Below are 15,032 nucleotides of genomic sequence, written 5' to 3' on the forward strand. Positions count from 1 at the left end.
TAAGGTACTGATTGCCCTATATGGCTCGATTTGAATGGCCGTAGTTTTAAAATTCAATAGTCTTTGACAAAAGTCAAATGACAAGTAGTTAAACATCAGACAAATATTTTTTTCGAACAATGGTTAACTTGACTTTTAGTACATTTTCTAACTATTAGCAGGCCTGTTCATCTCCGCGAGTTTACATCGAAAACAAAACACGCACGATGGCCCACCTACAGGATACTATTCGACAAGACCTCACATACGAGCGAACGTTGACTCACGCACGCGTATTATTGTGTATGATGGAAGAAAATAAAGAAAATGGTGTACTAAATACTGTGCAGTATTTAACTGCCTAAATAATAATAAAAACTCAGAATGTACTTTGTTAAGTTGCCTCAAGACACTGAGAAGTAAATAAATAGTTTATATTATTCATGATAATTCATGCTAAATCATGACGTATTTCCTCCGCCATTTTCCGCAGTTTGGCACCTCACGTCACATCATTTTACCGAAGTTAGCCCTATAGCTTCGGCGCAGTGCCGATCACTGACGTTTATCAACAAAATGGTGCTTGACTCTTGAGACAGGCTAAATTACACCAATTGTTAATGACATTGAGCATACATTTTTTTAAATACCTTCGCGAAGTAAAACTTCTGTACGTAGTACTTATTATTATTCTGTGCTATTAGTTTACATTTTGTTAATATTTATAGTAGCAAAATTTAACAATAATAATTAGTTATTTTAACTATGAATAAAAAAACTGGGCCTTAGAAGCTTAATTTTTTGCATAAACAACGCCCAATAAATCTGAAATAACATTAAAATTTTATCACTCCTAAACCTTAAAGCAGACATTTTAAAAAAGCTGCCCAAGCGGAATTAACTGAAACGCAGCCATAATAAAATATGAAACGCAGACGATAATAAAATAAATTGATTCTATTACCGTAACCGAGCCTTATCACTTCGGAGTTTGAAAACGGTGTATTTTCTGGGTTTTCTACGAGTAGGGTGACAGTCAGTTTAGATTTTTTAAGGACAATCGATTTTTAGCACGATAAAAATCTTGAGCATGTTATCATTATCACTTATGCTTAAAACAAGAGTTGAAATAAGAAAAAATTACTTTATGTAAGCCTTTTCAGGGCGCTTACACGCCTCAAATATTATTATAGTTTGCAAGTTTCATTAAGTTACTTTGGCTTTCGTCTAATTCAAAAATGTCTTAAACCATCAAACTAAAGTCTTACCTAAACAAAAAAGTAGATAGAAATAAGAGAGAAAATAATAAATATTTTAAAACCATAACTTTTCGCGTCTTTGACTATTTTACTTAGGAAGCAAAAAAGATCTTTAAAAGCGTAACTTTTTTCTTTGGCCAAAAACCAAAGTAAAAACCAAAAGCTTTCACTCAAAAAGTAAAAGTTAGAAATAAAAAAATTTTTTTTTAAACTGGCCGGGTTTCTCTCGCATCCATACACAAATTAGGAAAGTTCTCAATTTTAAACCTGTCCGGGATTTGCTCGCAACAGCAGCCACCCTACCTCAAAAACCCAACCCTCAACAATTAATATCAATTAACCCAATCCCGGGGGTGGCGTGGTGTCTACGAACGGGGATAGAGGGTGCTGATGAGACGGAACTGGATAGGGCAGGGGTTCTCAAACATTTTCGTCTACTGCCCACATTCATGGAATTCGCTGCCTGCTGCTGTCTTTCTTAAAGACTATAATCCGGGCCTTTTCAAGGCGAATGAATAGGCAATTAAAAAAAACGCTATTCCATATTCGACCCATATCTTTAAATATGTAGATGACATTATAAATCGCCCCCCTAAACTACAACACTTTTTCTGGGCTCCTTATTGCCCCCTTAAGCCTAAAGAGGGGGTTCTAAGCCTCCTTCGCCTACAAGGGGGCATTACCACCTCTTTGAGAACCTCTGGCATAGAGTATACGACAAATTGGTCATAAAATATTTAAATGCGTACTTTAGATTATTACAATGTAAATGCACTGGATTTAATTGGAAGGGGGTGTTTATGACACTGTTTAAGATAATTTACATTTTGAGTATCAGCAGTTACTCAAATGAATGAATGAGTTTGTTCCGCCACTTCTTCAAAGCACCGGCCTGTTTGTTGTCCTGATGGTGGTAGGGCAAGCTATATTTGGGACGTGCAAGTGCCTTGAAAAATGCCTACTTTTATAGAGTTAAAATTTTTGAAAGACGTTCATTTATTGTACTTTGTCAAGAGGTAGCTGTTGCACTCAATTATTCGGATTCTTCTTCTTCCTCGGTCCCTCACTGATGAGGATCGCGACCACAAATAGTGTTCCTCCACAGACTGCGGTCATAAGCTGTGTGGACCGCACGATGCAAACTCCCGCCCACCGTCTTCCTCACCGCGTCCGACCATCTCGTCGTTGCCCTGCCCCGAGCGCGTCTGCCTTCGGATTCGGATTATTCGGATAATTGTTCGTAACTCAGTTGTACACAATATAAATAAGAAGTATTAAAAGAACAAAGCTGTTATTGCCATTTTCGTTCGTTTTTAGCCAAATGATGTCCACTGCTGGACAAAGCCCAAGGATTTCCACAACAACCGGTACTGCGCTGCCCGCATACAGGAACTTCCTTCACCAGATCGTCGGTCCACCTAGTGGGAGGCCTGCCTGCCATTTCCAAATGACTGAAGCCTATTTGCCGATACTAGCGCGCGCATTCACAAACATTACTATGAGATCTCACAGTGCGCGTGGACGCACAGGGTGACACACGAACCAATCACAGAGCTCTATTCAACGTTGTGCGTTCAATTTGCTGCTTCACTTAAGCAAGCATCGATTGTGAATACGGGCGTAGACCTTATCAAGTGTTTCCGTTTGCTAAAATCCCCACGTATAAAGAAAAATATTAACCTAATTTTGTCAACTAAAGCCCAAGCAAAGCCACAGCTAGTATAAACAAAGCAATTTCCAAGTATCACTTTCGTTTCGTATAATATCGTGGAGCAATCGTTCGCAGGACGCGATGGCGGTATTACGGGAGTGGCGGGGATAGATAGCCGGTAAGGGGCACCATGCTTTGGGGGGATTGAGGATATGATGGGAAATTAGTATGGGTTGAGAAAAACAGGGTGATAATATAAATTAAACCAGACACTATCAGATCAGTAGTGCAAAAGGGCAGAAACTTAAAATGTCATTCTAAGTAGAAGGAATGACAGATTCTGATAAGCTATGGTTGACTGGAGGAGAGTGCCGAATGACATTAAATTCGCCCTATGCACCGTGATTTATGAGCAATAAAGTTTTAAATAAATAAGGAAGGAGTGTCTACGCTCTTATACCTACAATAAAGGATCAGACAGAAGTCACCAAAACGCTGTTTCTCTGTAAATATGCACGATTGACGTCTCTTGTAGGAGTTGCAGGTTTTTTGAGTTGCAATTTAATTTCATGAGAAGTTTTCCAGCTATCCAAAAGTGAATGGGTAAGTACTATCAAAGAATTTTTAAGTAAGGCATAAGTAACAATTACAAAGAATATGCACCCAATTAAGGAAACTACATTATCAGTTTAAACCAATTCCACAGTAGTTTTTTCTTTGTTAATACAAATAAATTACAGAACAAGAAGCCATTGTGACACTTTTTTCTTTTGTCCTGATTTCAACCATAAACCGTGGTCGCCCTACAGGCCCCAGGCTTGTTCATTTCGCAGCAATGTGGGGCTCTACTCCGGGGCTGTTGTCTCCAGGCGACGATCGGCGTGCTCTTGAGTTTCAACGTTTTAGGGTTCCATCCGATATTAAAGAAAATGATGTAAGATTTTTTCCAGGCACTATCCTTTTTTAGGGTGCCGTAGTCTTGACAAGGAACCCCTTATAGTTTCGATATGTCTGTCTGTCTGTCCGAGGTTTTGCTTGGAAACTATTGGCATTAGAGAGCTGTAATTTTGTGGATGTATGTGTATTAATCACGCCGCGGCGACAAATAATAAAATTTTGAAATAAAAAACTTCTTATCTTCTGTTTTTGAATCAGGGACGCGCGCGTAAAAGTTTTTCTGTGAGAGACAAAATTTCACGCAGGCGAAACCGAGATAAATGTCAAAACCAAAGGAAGGAATACAGTAATATTGATGTCATTGATTAACTAATAATAATGCCTTATGAAAATAACTTTTCACAAACCGTTTTAGAAAATACGGAACCTTTCCGACATAGAAAAAATTATTGTCTTTTTTAAAGTGTCCCCAGGGCGTGTTGTGGGTAAAATAGGATCCCTTAGTTTGGGAAGATCAAAGGATATTTGATACTTTATGTAATATGTGGCAAGACCGATTAAAGATAGAGTGAACGGGTACCCAAAATGAAAACTCTATTTAATTTTAAAATAAATAATCTGACTGACTCATTCATCACGAAATCTCAGAAACTACAAGTGCTAGAAGTCTCAAATTTTTCACGGGGGTTCCTTTTAGAACTTAGGTGCTCACTAAGACGGGATTTTGCAAAATTCAACCCCTAAGGGGGTAAAACGGGACCAATGCGTACGAAGTCGCGGGCGTTCGCTAGTTATTTATAAATTGACAAAATGCTCTCAGAGAGCTTTTACTTTAGATGTCGGTTTATTGCCATACCAGCGCTTAGAGACCAACATTTAGCAAGTGCTGAGAAGAAGCGAAGCGCTTCAACAAACTCAGTCAGCAGTGTCTCGAGTGATGTGACGTTTCGGCAAACGTAGAGTCGTCGGTCCATCAAATTGTGTTCTGTGGCGTAGTACCTCGAGTGGAAAGAATATAAGAGTGGAATCTAAAGATCACAGAGCATGGAATTCCATTCGACGATTCCATGCTCTGTGCTAAAGATGGACTGGAATTTTTTACTCGAAGGCGTTGAGTTTGATACCCAACCTTAAATAATAAATAAGCCATAAATAAAGTGGTGGTTCCATGATACGGTAGGTTCGAATGTGTTCACGTCAGACTCCAATGACGTTTGGTAAAGTATCATCAGATGAAATAAGAAGACATGTTTGGTTTTACCGATCATACTAGCTTTTTCAGTTGCCTATAAAAATTAAAAAAACGAAAAGAACATTATTTCTCGAAATTATGTACTTAGTTAAGTTACATAATAAGTTACATAATTTCGGGTCCAATCACAGTTTAACTTTCCCCCGGGACAAACTTGACCTTCATTGGTTGGGTTTTTGTGGCGGTCAAGCTGTAGATCCTGGCTACACAGGAGTTGCAGCGGTGGGAACGATAGGTGGGAATAGTCCCGTAAGTTACATAATAAGTATTTGAAATACTCCACAACATTCCTCCGCCAACTAAACATGAAAAGAAATAAAACTGAAATTAGCATAATCAAATTTACATACGCGCCCCGGAAGCAGGCGCCCTCCCTGCCGGAACTGGTGGCGCCCTCTGCCTTGGGGTTTACCAAATTGGGGGTAGCGCGACAAAAGATAGAGCTGTACGAGTTTGTGGATACAAAAATGAATTTATGGTAATTTGTCGCTATGTTAGTGTTTTTATTAGACATACTTTTTTATAATTTTTGTCACCCTATGGCTGTGTTATGCGATGAATAATTCTTGTATCTCAACTGATTTTAAGTTTAGATGCACTTCAGGGTATGTATGCAGAACAAAGCTCGACAAAACTCAATTCAATTTTTGAAAGAAAGAAAAAAGAAAAATTTTTTTTGATTAGTCCAAAATCCTCAAAAATACCGATCACATCTGTGTACCTACATAAACTAATAAACGGCAACCACTCAGCATGTTCTCTAGGGTAGAATCTAAAATAAAACTCTAGTATTCTATAATTTCAAGCTTTTTGAGTCTTGATTGGCTGAACTTCAACATTTAAAGCCTGGTCCGTGAACACGTAGAATTTTGTCCAATGACCCCAAGCTACCCATCCTTATCGCTCGCGCGTAATTATGTTGCTGTCGCGCTCGCACACTCACTGCGGGCGCCCGTCGCACAGTCGCGGCGACAGCAATATAATTACGCGCGAGCGATAAGGATGGGTAGCTTGGGGTCATTGGACAAAATTCTACGTGCTCACGGACCAGGCTTTAGAACAATCACAGGACAGAAATCTATGACCAAGATTAAACCGAGATTTTAACTAAATGCAACTTTGAAAATGCTGAAATCAATCTCAGTCTCAATAATTTAGAGAAAATGATGAAATTGAATGAAGTATTTGGTTTCAACAGTATATTGAACCAGACAGACATATTTCTAGCGTATTTAGGCGTTATTCTACTAAATCTTAATTGTATTGTCATTTATAATTAAAGGGAATCTAGGACTCTAGACAATCTCGGGTTTCTCAGTCGTGTTGGTTTCATTGGACCAATCATATTAATTTTACACATTACACTACATATTACTAGGTGGACTGACGATCTGGTAAAGGTCGCGGGAAGAGCCTGGATGCGGGCAGCGCAGGACCGCGCATTGTGGAAAACCTTGGAGGAGGCCTTTGTCCAGCAGTGGACGTCATTTGGCTGAAACGAACGAACGAACTACATACTTATTATAGTATGTCTTGTATATTTCTTTGTGTTCTTATCAAATTAATTATATTATATCTTGTTTGTTATTATTATATTGTTTCCTAAGCAAATAAACCAATTTCATTTATTTATTTATTTAAGATTTACAAAACAGTTTACAACAATATGAATTTCAAAAATTACATAATCTAGGGAGCCTGAGTTGCACCACCAAACTTTAACCGTAACTATAACCATAACCGGTGTTTTTTGTATGGAGTTTGACATATTTTTGACGTTTGTCAAAGTTAAAGTATGATAGTGCAACTAAGCCTTAGAGAGACTATAGTGAGTCTTATAGTCTATCTATTGTTTTGGGACACCCTGTATAAAATTTATCGATAGTTACAAGGATATCTATTGTTTTGGTACACCCTGTATAACAGATGTTATAATAATAACTTCAAATAACTACAAATGTTACGACCGCATCTATCAAACCGCCACATTCTGGGGGTAGTCGACAATATTCTCGAGCCGTCGGGCAGAATCGGCATCCGCGGCGGAATCGCCCACCGATATACTGTTAATAATCTTTCTACCCTACGGTACAGTGGCGGAGACAAGTGTTAAGTCATTTTGTATCTTAATAATATAGTGCTCAACGTATACAACAGTTTTTTTTAAATAAGTACTAGAAGGAAAGGCAGAAAATGCTACCAACTACAAAAATGTGAAATGGGTGGATATTTGTTACTTTTTCACGCAAAAAATATTAAACGGGTTTTGATAAAACTTCACAGCATAATTGTTTGTAACACAATAACATTTTATACTATAATTTTATTAACGTTATTGAAATAATTAGTCCTAATTACAACGATTTACAAAATACGACAATTTCAACTCAAGCGTTCGGAGCCAGAGGCAAAAGCTAGAATTCGAATTAGAATTCTAATCGAATTAGATTTTAATCGGTACGAAAGCTAAAACCTTTTATAGAGGCGAGAGTGAATAGGCATTACAGGGCAGAATGTACAAAATTCTAGACTGCACTCACTTAAACACCAGGTGCGATTGCGGTCAAATACCTGCCTTAGATAGAAAGAAATAAAGAAACCTTTTTTTCTGAATGAAAAAAAGGTTTCTTTATTTCTTTCTATCTTACAGTTACTTGCACCACTAATATTGCTGAAAAATATTTCCCCTTACATACGACTTTCAGAAATCACAGCAGCGCGAGCGTTATTAACACAAGCACTATTATACAGTCAATATATTGTTGTGCGCGACTGTCTCCATATCAATATCGCGTAATAGAAGGGCCCTCGTCGAGCGTGGAGGCATGGAACTTATAGAGTTAGGACTCTTATGGACAGACCGTAATATGAAAAGAATATTAGTAAAAATATACATATATGTACCCGTACAATATTTCTCCGTTCGTTCGTTCGTTTCAGCCAAATGACGTCCACTGCTGGACAAAGGCCTCCTCCAAGGTTTTCCACAATGCACGGTCCTGCGCTGCCCGCATCCAGGCTCTTCCCGCGACCTTTACCAGATCGTCGGTCCACCTAGTAGGAGGCCTGCCCACGCTACGTCTTCCAGCCCGTGGTTGCCACTCGAGAACTTTTCTGCCCCAACGGCCATCGTCTCTACGAGCTATGTGCCCCGCCCACTGCCACTTGATTTTAGCAATTCTGCGAGCTATGTCGGTCACTTTGGTTCTCCTGCGGATCTCCTCATTTCTGATTCGGTAACTTCATTCCGTAACCTTAGAATATTAAGTACAAAGCTGTTTGAACTGTACCTACGGTATGAGAAGTTTGGGCCTGTTAGACATGATTGAAGAAAATGTGAGTAATATGACTACAAAATAAAATGCTTGCATACAATAAAAGTAAAAAAACGCATAAAATTTTTGCAAGTTGGCTTTTACAAAGCAATTTTACACGTCCCAGTTAACCCTACCACTGCTTCGGGACAATAAATGGGCCAGTGCTGAGAAGAAGCAGCGCAAGAAACTCAGTCACTTACATATTATTATTTTTTTATGCATAACAAGGCAGGTATTTGACCACAATCGCACCTGATGTTAAGTGGGATGCAGTCTAGGATGGTACATATCTGCCCTGTAAGTGCCTATTCACTCTCGCCTTGAAAAGGCCCGGTTTATATTTAATATTTCGTGCAGCCAGCTTATTACAAAAACAGAAAACCAATTCTCCTTAAAAGCAATTTTTCAACGCACACAACATTCATGCTCGCATACGACATAAAATATTTACTTTCCATTTTTAGCGTCATGTCTACACATATTGATGTCTACACGCCCCAAGTGTCGTGGAATATACAATATACAGTGTATATTATACTATGAAAAGCGACGTTTTGGAAAATAAGAAAATACTGCGGGAGTAATATTTGGTCGACCGATTCCAATGAGAAGTTATATCAGTAGGGTGGGGTGTTTTGCTATTTTGATGGTTGAATAAACGTCTATTGGATAGGTATTGAGGTCATCAGTACGTAGTACAACTCTACAACCAGCTTGATGAACCGATGACCTCAAGATACTTAGCTGTGAGCGGCTCAATGAAAAGTAAGTAACGTATTATAAGACGATGCTGCTCGATGGACTGATGACACTTAGCTGGGAGGGACTGGGTAAAAAAGCGACATGGGACGCCGACCTGCATGATGCACTGATGACCTTAAGAAGGTACTTAGCTGGAAGCGGTCGCGTAAAAAAGCAACGTATCTTAAAACACTTTGTGCGCCCTTGCTAGATGGACTGATGACTTTAAGAAGACACTCAACTAGCAGCGGCGGAAGAAGTAATATAAGACACCCACCTGCTCGATAGACTGACGACAAAAGAAAATGGTTGGATGATGAGAGCGAGAGATCGTGCTTCGGCGCTTCTAAAATCCACGCTCTTTGAGAGTGACGTCAAGAAGATTTGGTACTAAGTAGCTGGATGAAAAAGTGAGAGATCTTACTTTAGCTACTCTTTGGAGAAGGCCTACTTCCAGCGGTTGATCGCTGAGAGAATTACGTCTAAAACCCGGTCTGTGAGCACGTAGAATTTTGTCCAATGACCCCAAGCTACCCATCCTTATCGCTCGCGCGTAATTATATTGCTGTCGCGACTGTACGACGGGCGCCCGCAGTGAGTGTGCGAGCGCGACAGCAACATAATTACGCGCGAGCGATAAGGATGGGTAGCTTGGGGTCATTGGACAAAATTCTACGTGCTCACAGACCAGACTATAGTAGAGTCTCGCATTGACCAATGGACTGTCTTTGGCAGAGGGGGTCTTTGGAGTCTTAGCGGCTATCTACTCACAGTCTATGCGCGTCTGTGGGCAGCCGCTTGGGCGCGTGCAGAAGCCCGCGGTGCGCGCAGTCGGCGGCGGCCGGCCGGCACGCGCAGGCCCAAGGGCAGGCGTGCGCGTGCGCAGCGCACAGTGCCACGCATAGCAGCGCGAGGAGAGCCGCGCGCGTCATGGCGCGGATGGGTGCCCGGGGTGTGGTTACGGCATTTTATCTGGAAAGAAAAATAATTAATTTAGACCAGTGGTTTTCAACCTTTTTCATGACACGACCCCCCTAGTATGAAAAAATATTTGGCGTTCGCTTTTTTTTTCATGCATTTTATAATGTTACAAAGATGTTTGTAGGGACCGAATACTTGAAAGAAAGAAAGAAAGAAAATAATTTTATTTTGACAACAACAGATTCAGGGAACAAAGACATACATAAAAAAAATTACTTAGTTGCCAAAAAAGGTCACCCACTCAGTAATATCTTGACAGTGTGACTGCCAAGACACTGATTTTCAGTGGGTGCCTTTTGCAGCGCTATTTAACAAAAACAGAAAGAAGAGTAAAAAATAATAATAAAAACCATAAATTAATAATAATTCAATAAATTAATCAATTATACAAATTTTACTTCAATCCATACAACATCATCTGTCTATAAAACTACTGTTTTTTTTACTGAGGTAGTTTTTACGACCTCTCGCGACCCCCCTGTAGAGGCTGCAGGGCCTGTGCTGGAGGCACAGGTTGAAAAACACTGATTTAGACATACAGTCACGGGATCATTAACCTAGATTGTAGAGCCAAACAATTTCAACTACATACAACTTATTCAATATTTCATCTTCATCAGATCATTTAGTCTTCACTGCAGGTAGGGTTGCCAGGCGTCCGGATAAAGCCGGACATAGTTAGGCTTTTTGATTGCGTGTCCGGCCAAAATAACCGATGTCCGGCCTGTCCGGCTTTTGTTAGGCTTTTTATTTGGCTGCCGCGCCACAGAATAAGGCACGCACGCATCAGGACGTTAGGCAACCGATGATGATGATACTCACTCGTGAGCTCACTAATTGCACCTAACCTAACCTAACCCTAACTGCAGGAGCATGGCCCTCTAGTTTGCTTCTTCTTCTTTTCGTGTCGACAACAAACCTACACAGTGTCAGCCCAAAACTCCGCCACAAGAGTCAAAGTCAAAAGTCAAAATTTCTTTATTTGTTTGGACTAATAAATAGTTCTTACAAATCGTCATTTTGCTCTTAAGGAGCCTCTACATGTCTCATAATCTTTTTACCCTACCAGCGCTTCGAGACCAACATTTGGCAAGTGCTGAGAAGAAGCGCCGCAACAAACTCAGTCACCACTGTCTGCCGGTTAATATAAATAAATAGAAATAGTAGTAGTAGGTACATTCGATTCAGGAGCAGTTCACTGAATTTACCATGCATTCTTGTATGGTGTATCTTATAAGAATGGGTATACAGGATTGCGTGGTATATTAAACAAGGTAGTGACGTGCTAATATCTAGACTTACATATTAAGATACTAGTAGAAATGACTCGCATACATAAATTTGAATAACTTGGATTGACCAGTCCCCGAAAGCAGCGCCTGTTCACAGACATGACGAGTGAACCAGCCATCGCTTCACTCGACCATATTAGAGGGAATGTAACGACCCGCCTCACTACGCCACCACCCCAGTGGCGTTGTCAGTAGCACTCATCAAATCCTCCTGAGTGCAGTTGCTTGGGCACTCAGGGCATGACATCAGGTTATAACATGACATAACATCTAGTTTGCTAAAGAACCCGTACCTATACTGTGTGGATTTCTTTAAATACCATCATCGTCAGGTCATTATAGTCTGCACTGCAGGAACAAGAAACTCTTTATGGAATTTTTTAAAATACCCGTATGCTGTATGGATTTGATGAAATATTATTCATCATCAACGAGGTAATTTCTTTTTTAGTGTCCAGTGGCCACTGCAGAAAGAAGACAAGTGGAGAATTTGGATTACTCTCCAAGCTGGCCAGAAAAGTTTTATAAATGCCTGTATGCGCGGGCGCGCAGGAAATTCTTAATTAGGGAGCTTCTTTATCCAGCAGTGGATATCTTTCGACTGACGAATATTTGTAGATCAGTGGCCACAAAGTATAGAATACAAAAAACCGCGCGGTAGAGTAGAATAGAACCACTCCCATTCTTCCCGTGGATGTTGGTAAGAGATGACAAGAGGACAAAATATGGGAAACCCAGACGTCCCCGATAAGGGTCGTGCTCCTGGAGTGGAGACTGATGACCTGATGATTATTTATAGTTGTTGCAATTCACGAAGGCTTTTTTTTTATGTAGGACAAGGCAAGGTATTTGACCGCAATCGTACCTGGTGTCAAGTAAGATGCAGTCTAGGATGGTAGGTACATATCTGCCGTGTAAGTGCCTATTCACTCTCGCCTTGAAAAGGCCCGGATTATAGTGTTCAGGAAAGATAGCAGCAGGCAGCGAGTTCCAGTCCCTAGCTGTTCGCATAGCTAGGTGAGTGAGCTTTACATGTGTGGTGGCTCGCTACTGTTCATTTTTCGAAAGCATGTACACACACACACAAGAAAAGCTCACTCGCCTTCGTGAGTTTCAAAAACTACAGTTACATGCTATAGGTAGATAAGGGCTAGCTATGGGAGTATCAAGTCAGACTGCTTGAAGACAATTTTAGTTTGTCGAATTTTTAGCATTTTGTATTGACATTTGGAAAGTACGAACTGTACTATGAGTGTCGGTACAGTCGCGAACGTAACACAATTAGCGGAGCCGCGTCCGCCAATCAGTGTCCGGGCCGTCCGGCAATCGGGTTAGCATTCATGTACTGGCGAGAACTAAAGTGTTACATGTACTCTATATACTCTAAATAAACTATTACTCGAGTAAAACTCATAAAACTCATTTATTTATGCAAGTAGTTATTAGGCTTTTAAAAATCACTTCTACATGTCCCAGTGTTAACCCTACCAGTGCTTCAGTACAATAAATGGGCCAGTGCTGAGAAGAAGCAGCGCAAGAAACTCAAGTCACTATTGTCAGCCTCTTTTTCAAGGGTTTTTACTAACCCTCATAATGCCGATGCCTCATAAGGCCGATGGGGCAGCAAGGTTCTGGAGTGGAGACCGCGTACCGGAAAACGCAGCGTGGGACGTCCACACACAAGGTGGACCGACGACATCATAAAGGTAGCAGGAAGGCGCTGGACGCAGGCCGCTACCAACCGGGCAACATGGAAAGCACTGGGGGAGGACTATGTTCAGCAGTGGACGTCCTAAGGCTGAGATGATGATGATGAACCCTCATTAAGAGGTTTGGTTGCCACAAAGAAAAAAAGAACTTTCTTTTGGGAATAATGTGTCGTCGAATGTCCACGGCGACCGCGCGTGTCGGCTGTCCGCCTCAGTTAGGGCCCCCACTCGGCGTAATTGAGCTCCCTTTATGCTACAGTATGTTGCTGTATGTTGGTATATGCAAGGTGCGTGACTAACTTTGCCGAAGCTAAATAACTATAAAAACAATAAATATCAACTTTTCTCTTATCCGTCGGCGTTAAATATTAAGTCTCTACCATTTTCGTGCGTTTTATTTTTTCAAGCAAAAGCTGAAAATCAGTGTTCTGCCCTTTTTTAGAGCAGTGTTTTTACACTGAGCTCTCTGATGTTTGCATCGCTGCGGCACACTTAGAGTATGCGCACACCGTTAATTGTTAGTTGGCCGATAGTTGTGCCCGATTTTAATTTGTATGAAGAATCTGCCAAATCGAATCGGCGTAGTGTGCGCACTCCCATACAGGCCCATACTGATCAACTGCCCGACTAAACTATCGGCCGACGAAAAATCAACGGTGTGCCTACTCTTAGATTTTTTTTATTGCTTGTAACGTAATGTCACTATTTTTTACTCTTTAAAAAAATATCTATAGGGTTAACCTCTCATGTGTCCTTTAGTCATTTCGCCACAGCATACTTCCTACCCCAAGCTACAATCTAAAAACCCCTTTAGAGCTACCATTTACACGCGTCATTGTGCAAATAAAAAATCTCTTTTAACACCATTGTGTGACTTTAAGTGTTCTTAAATGCCACCTTTTTGGATGAAAGAGAAAAAATTTGCCCCTTTGACAAGCATCCAATTTGTTCTTGTGTGAAATTATTAATAGTTGGAGCGCTGCATGGGAATTGCACACTTTTTTATTTGATGAATTAATTAATTTAATTGGAATTTTATTTCAATTAATGAATTTATTTAAATTTAATGTAGTTGTGAGGACACAATACAATTTATATGGTAGAGTAAACTTAACCCTACCACTGCTTCGGGACAATAAATGGGCCAGTGCTGAGAAGAAGCAGCGCAAGAAACTCAGTCACAGGAAAGCCGAGGGCACAGGGCCGGATCTACCTGTGGGCTGATTGGGCTGCAGCCCAGGGCCCCGGGGTTACAAGGGGCCCCCAGATCCCGCTAAAAAGTAGGCCATAATTTGAAAAAAAAAAAATAGTTGTCTGTAAAGTCGGTTTACGGACGATATTTTTACGTGACAACGTCCATAAGAAAATATTGATTAAAAATTGCATACTTTTATGAATGTAGTTGAGGGGGGAAATACGTGTAAAAGGTTGTTTTCATGCTGTTTTTCGTTTTGTTAAATTTAAAAGGGACACGTTAAATGTTGCGTTGGATAAGCTAATTATGGGCTTCTATGAGACATGTAGCAAAAAATTTAAATTTTTAATGGATTTGCAAGACAAAAATATCAAAAACATAGATTTGGAAAGTGCACGTCATATTATTGATTACTATCCAGATGACGTAGACGAACATTTAGTGAATGAGTGCATTCAATTAAAATCATACTTACTCCAATCTAAGCCAGAGTCTTACAACTCTTGCAGTGACATTTTTATGATCATGTATGAAAATAAACTAATTGACGTGTTCTCTAATTGCTATACCATTTTAAAGATTTTTTTAACTTTACCAATAACTAGCTGTGAAGCAGCACGCTCCTTCTCAAAGATGTCCTATACAGTGTGAGTCACGATAAAGTGCACATATGAAATTAGGTGAAACTAGACCTATTTTTATTGACAAAAAACAGGACAACTTTTTTTTTATTTTTTTTATAGAATTTTTTTTTAATAA

The 15,032-nt window shown here is 40.1% G+C and overlaps 2 protein-coding genes across 2 annotated transcripts in view; one reads left to right on the forward strand and one right to left on the reverse strand.

Moving 5' to 3' along the window:
* LOC135086029 (pyridoxal phosphate phosphatase PHOSPHO2-like) overlaps nt 1-15,032 on the forward strand; it is a 200,965-nt gene that overhangs the window by 164,707 nt on the left and 21,226 nt on the right. The gene's annotated exons all lie outside the window — the stretch shown is intronic.
* The window catches only part of LOC135085882 (protein slit), a 153,200-nt gene that overhangs the window by 82,603 nt on the left and 55,565 nt on the right, over nt 1-15,032 (reverse strand). Inside the window, exon 2 of the mRNA XM_063980668.1 lies at nt 9,868-10,068. Coding sequence (XP_063836738.1) covers nt 9,868-10,028 — 161 coding nt within the window. The 5' untranslated portion in view covers nt 10,029-10,068. The remainder of the gene's footprint in view (nt 1-9,867; nt 10,069-15,032) is intronic.

The sequence above is a fragment of the Ostrinia nubilalis genome, chromosome 30 (assembly GCF_963855985.1).
Source record: "Ostrinia nubilalis chromosome 30, ilOstNubi1.1, whole genome shotgun sequence".
Classification (NCBI taxonomy): domain Eukaryota; kingdom Metazoa; phylum Arthropoda; class Insecta; order Lepidoptera; family Crambidae; genus Ostrinia; species Ostrinia nubilalis.